This window comes from Doryrhamphus excisus, chromosome 10 (genome assembly GCF_030265055.1).
Source record: "Doryrhamphus excisus isolate RoL2022-K1 chromosome 10, RoL_Dexc_1.0, whole genome shotgun sequence".
Classification (NCBI taxonomy): Eukaryota; Metazoa; Chordata; class Actinopteri; order Syngnathiformes; family Syngnathidae; genus Doryrhamphus; species Doryrhamphus excisus.
In genome coordinates, this window is record NC_080475.1 from 5,761,850 (window position 1) to 5,766,200 (window position 4,351).

Here is a 4,351-nt window from a genome sequence, read left to right on the forward strand (position 1 = left end):
CATTTTTTTTTTAAGTATTTGTAAATAACACATGCAGGCCGAGGACTTTGGGCTAATGGCGTAATACAGAGGTTGCAAATTCAAATCAGAAATTAAATAAACTAAATACAGCTTTATGCACGTTGACCAAGTCACAGGTTTATTGCACGGTTTATTGCACAGTTGTTTTTAAAAATACAGCTGTAGGAAGGAAAGACCTGCGGTATCTCTCCTTCACAATCTTTGCATCATCCTGTCAATAATGCTGCTTCTAAGTGCAGTGAGTGTGTGTTTTGTGTCTTTGCATAATTGTGGGGCCTTTGTTATTGTAAAATATTTAGTAATCCATGTTTTCCATTCAACAGAAATAGTTTTATAGCGACACACGTCGTCCCCTTAAAAAAAAACAACATTACCCATAATGCGTCACGATGACGTAGAAAACAAGAGCCTTCAAGATGGTGCTGGAAAGTACTATGGTCTGGTAAGGATGCGAAAAATAGGCTTAAAGTTAACGTTTAATGCCATTTCATACAATGGCGGAAAATATTTACGTATACTGTAAAACTCACGTTGTTGTCGTTTTGCTGCTAAATTTGTTCGTTTAAGATAAATACTTTTATTGTTTTTTTTTTCCTGAGTCACTGCCCGATGCTAGCCACCTAGCGCACATAGCTAGCAAGAATGTTTGTTTTTTTCGCGTCATTAAGGCTACATTTAGATGGTCACTCATGACAAACATAGGAACGTTTATTCCCAATAGATATGGAGTATTGTGCGGTGGTGTTTTTTTGGTCTAAGTGTGAGAAAACCGGCGATTTTAGAGCGTTAGCATTAGCTGTAACTCATAAGCTAGTGTCATTGTGAAACTAGCAAACGTTTGCCGTCTAATTAGCACAATTCACTAGTACTCAGATTACCGTTATACAATAACAGTTTGTGTTTTTGGAAAGTATTGTGCATCACAAATTGCTTGCTATGTGATTTGTTTTGAATACAATTGTATATCATTAAGCTCACCAATCATTTATTCTCACATTTATTTTTATTTATTACAGTGTGGACAACAGTGAGTACATGCGCAATGGCGACTTTCTTCCCACCAGGCTTCAGGCTCAGCAGGATGCAGTCAATATCGTTTGTCACTCCAAGACTCGCAGCAACCCTGAAAACAACGTGGGCCTCATCACCATGGCAAAGTAAGCGGCGCTGTGTTTGGAGGACAGGCGGTCCTCGGTTTGCCATGTTTTGTGGCTACGACGCACTCCTATATATTGCTTAAAATGGTGGTTTCCATCTAAGTGGGTTGGTTAATAAATATGAGACTTCCTCAGGTAAAAAAAAAAAAAAAAAAGACCCAAACCGCCTTCTCTTCAACATGTCTCTTAAGCACACAATTGCAGTGTGACAAAGAAAAGGAAAGCCGACACCATTGAAAAATGCTTTGAAAGGGAGCGAAAACAAATAAACTGCTTGTCTTAGAAATAAAGTATGATAATGACGTAAGTATTTATTTGTCTCCTGAGCAGCAACTGTGAAGTGCTGACCACCCTGACTCCAGACACGGGGAGGATACTGTCAAAGCTGCATGCCGTGCAGCCTCGCGGGAATATCAGCTTCTGCACCGGCATCAGGGTAGCACATGTAAGTTATTGATTTTTTTTATTGGCGGTACTGCACTTTTGCTCATGTTGGTTTTGGTGGTCTTCATCGTTTTTAATTCTCCTCTCCTTTGCAGTTGGCTTTGAAGCACCGACAGGGCAAGAACCACAAGATGCGCATCATTGCGTTTGTTGGCAGTCCAGTCGAGGACAACGATAAAGAGGTTCGAATCTCCGTATGGGCATCTCTGTGTGGAGTTTGCATGTTTCTGTCCCTTTCTCCGCGATACACGATAAGCTCCTTGTTGATACTCCTCACCCCCCCCCAACCGTAGCAATAGAGGAGGCGTTATGATGCTAATTTTAAGATAATGATGCTGAATGAAACTGAGTAATCAAACAACTGCCCAGTTGTTAAAGATTCATTTTGTTGGTTTCATCTTTTATGAAATATTTTTTTTTCCCAAAACTTTATTGCACAAATTTCCGGGGTACAGAGAAGCCATTGCAAATCGCATGAGGTCATTACTCAATAAAACAATTCTAACTCGTAGCTAAGAAATATAGCATACAAGTACAGATACAAGTTTTAAATTAAAAAAATAAGTATTTTAACTTCTTCCCATAATGCATTTCACCCCAGCAAAGTATTTCATTCAAAGCTATCAGCTGTCTCTGTCCACCAGGCCCAAAGCTGGAGGCTCCTCTGGCTCCCCCTGGTGGACAGAGACAATTATAGTCCAATTATAAGCCTCCACTTTGCTACATGATTGATACTTTGCAGTTTAACTCCCCACAACTATATGAAGAAATGTGCTATTTTTAGAATATGTAGTTTGTGTTTATGGTTGGCATCATGTCGATGGAGTCACTGTTTTTTTCTTGTTACAGCTGGTCAAAATGGCAAAACGTCTGAAGAAAGAAAAAGTTAATGTTGATATCATTAACTTTGGAGAGGAGGTATTGACACACACTAGCACGCGCACACACACCTGCGTTTTGTGCTCTACATGCTCACTGCAATGCACTCTGACAGGAAATGAACACGGAAAAACTGACAGCCTTCATCAATGCGCTGAACGGTAAAGAGGGCACGGGCTCCCATCTGGTCACAGTCCCTCCTGGCCCCAGTCTGGCAGATGCTCTGCTGTCCTCGCCCATCCTTGCCGGGGAAGGCGGTGCGGTGTTGGGTCTGGGTGCCAGTGACTTTGAGTTTGGAGTGGATCCCAGCGCAGACCCAGAGCTGGCCCTGGTAAGAGAAGATCTAAAAGGTGGACGCTGTATTTCACAGCTCCTTTTTTCAACTCTTACTTGCTCCTGTCCAGGCTCTGAGGGTATCGATGGAGGAGCAGAGACAACGGCAAGAGGATGAAGCCCGAAGAGCCGCTGTTGCATCAGCTACCGAAGCTGGCATTTCCTCACCTGCAGATGGTAATAAACAACATCCGCTATCTTGTAGTGTATTTTTCTTTTATCGATACCGGATGAGTGGATCACCCACAGCGTGTTTTCATGTGGCATTTATCTGTCTTCCTGTTATAGAGTCTGAGGATGCCCTGTTGAAGATGTCCGTTCCAACGACAGACTCGGCTACACCTGCCTTGCCTGACTTCAGCCGCATGACGGAGGACGAACAGATTGCCTATGCTCTGCAGATGTCCATGCAGGGATCAGCAGCAGGTGAACACTTGACATCGTCACTTAATTAGCTCCGGGCGCATAAACACGTAAAACTTGAACTTCAAGCAATGGCTCGCTTATGTCGACTTTGCCAAATGAGCTTGCTTCTCCATTTCCTTGTAGAGTTTGGAGGTGAGGACATGGACACAGGCGCTGACATGGACTCAAGTGAGACCAAGGTAAATGTTACATTGAGTTGTAGCTAACAAAAAAAAACAAACGCACCATTAGCTCATCGAGTCTGACGCTTTCTATGTCCAGGATGACGAAGACTACGACGTCATGCAGGACCCAGAGTTCCTTCAAAGCGTCCTGGAGAACCTTCCTGGCGTTGACCCCAACAACGAGGCCATCCGTAATGCTATGGGCTCACTGGCATCGCAGACCGGCCCCAAACCTGACACCAAGAAGGATGAGGAGAAAAAGAAATGAACGGCAAAGAAGAAAGAATGGAATATAGTGTCTGAATATACACTTCATTCTGTATGTGGGTGTATTTCACAGGAGCAACATTTACAACATCTTACCACAGCAGCGTTTTGTCTTTTTTTCCATAACATCTTTCCAAAACTTTACCTCTAATTTAAGGTTACATTAATCAGTCTCCATCTTTTTTCTTTTTTTTTTTTTATAAATGCCAAACATTTTTGTTTGACTCTTGTCAATGTCTCAATTAGCTCATAAAAAATTCTTCCTCCATCCTTAACACTTTTTGTCGTTTTCCATTGATGTGTATGGTCATTGAATACAATGCTATTAAAAAGGGTGGCCAAAAAAAGGTGGTGAAATTGTATATTTTAATTAGATATATTTTTATATTTAGATGCTATACAGGGTGGGCCAACAATAAGGTTACAGTTACGTAATGTCTAATATGTAAATATAAGTGTCAAATGTCAATTAACTATAACCTCACTTTTGGTTCACCCTGTATATTGACGCATTTTGTAACTTGTTAATATAGCAGTGTCATTTAAAGTAAATGAGTTTAAATACAATAAAGTTGAATTAAACCAGTACTAGTAATAGTATCACAATCATATTGCACCACTGCCAAAACAAAAGTGCTGTAAAGTGACTTGAGTTGACGT

General features: G+C 41.2%; 1 protein-coding gene across 1 annotated transcript; it reads left to right on the top strand.

Moving 5' to 3' along the window:
- The first annotated feature begins 328 nt into the window (after window positions 1-328).
- LOC131136742 (26S proteasome non-ATPase regulatory subunit 4-like) lies at window positions 329-4,033 on the top strand. Its single transcript, XM_058083942.1, has 10 exons — window positions 329-463; window positions 1,038-1,178; window positions 1,509-1,623; window positions 1,718-1,804; window positions 2,472-2,540; window positions 2,617-2,832; window positions 2,906-3,011; window positions 3,123-3,260; window positions 3,384-3,439; window positions 3,522-4,033. The coding sequence occupies exons 1-10, from the start codon at window positions 438-440 to the stop codon at window positions 3,690-3,692; spliced, it is 1,125 nt and encodes a 374-aa protein (XP_057939925.1). The 5' UTR covers window positions 329-437; the 3' UTR covers window positions 3,693-4,033.
- The last annotated feature ends 318 nt before the right edge of the window (window positions 4,034-4,351 follow it).

Bases quoted from the DNA above. Each gene is read 5' to 3' on its own strand.
- LOC131136742 (XM_058083942.1), top strand. From the start codon at position 438: ATGGTGCTGGAAAGTACTATGGTCTG. The intron at 2,833-2,905 runs GTAAGAGAAGAT...GCTCCTGTCCAG, and splicing joins CAGACCCAGAGCTGGCCCTG to GCTCTGAGGGTATCGATGGA. The intron at 3,440-3,521 runs GTAAATGTTACA...TTCTATGTCCAG, and splicing joins TGGACTCAAGTGAGACCAAG to GATGACGAAGACTACGACGT.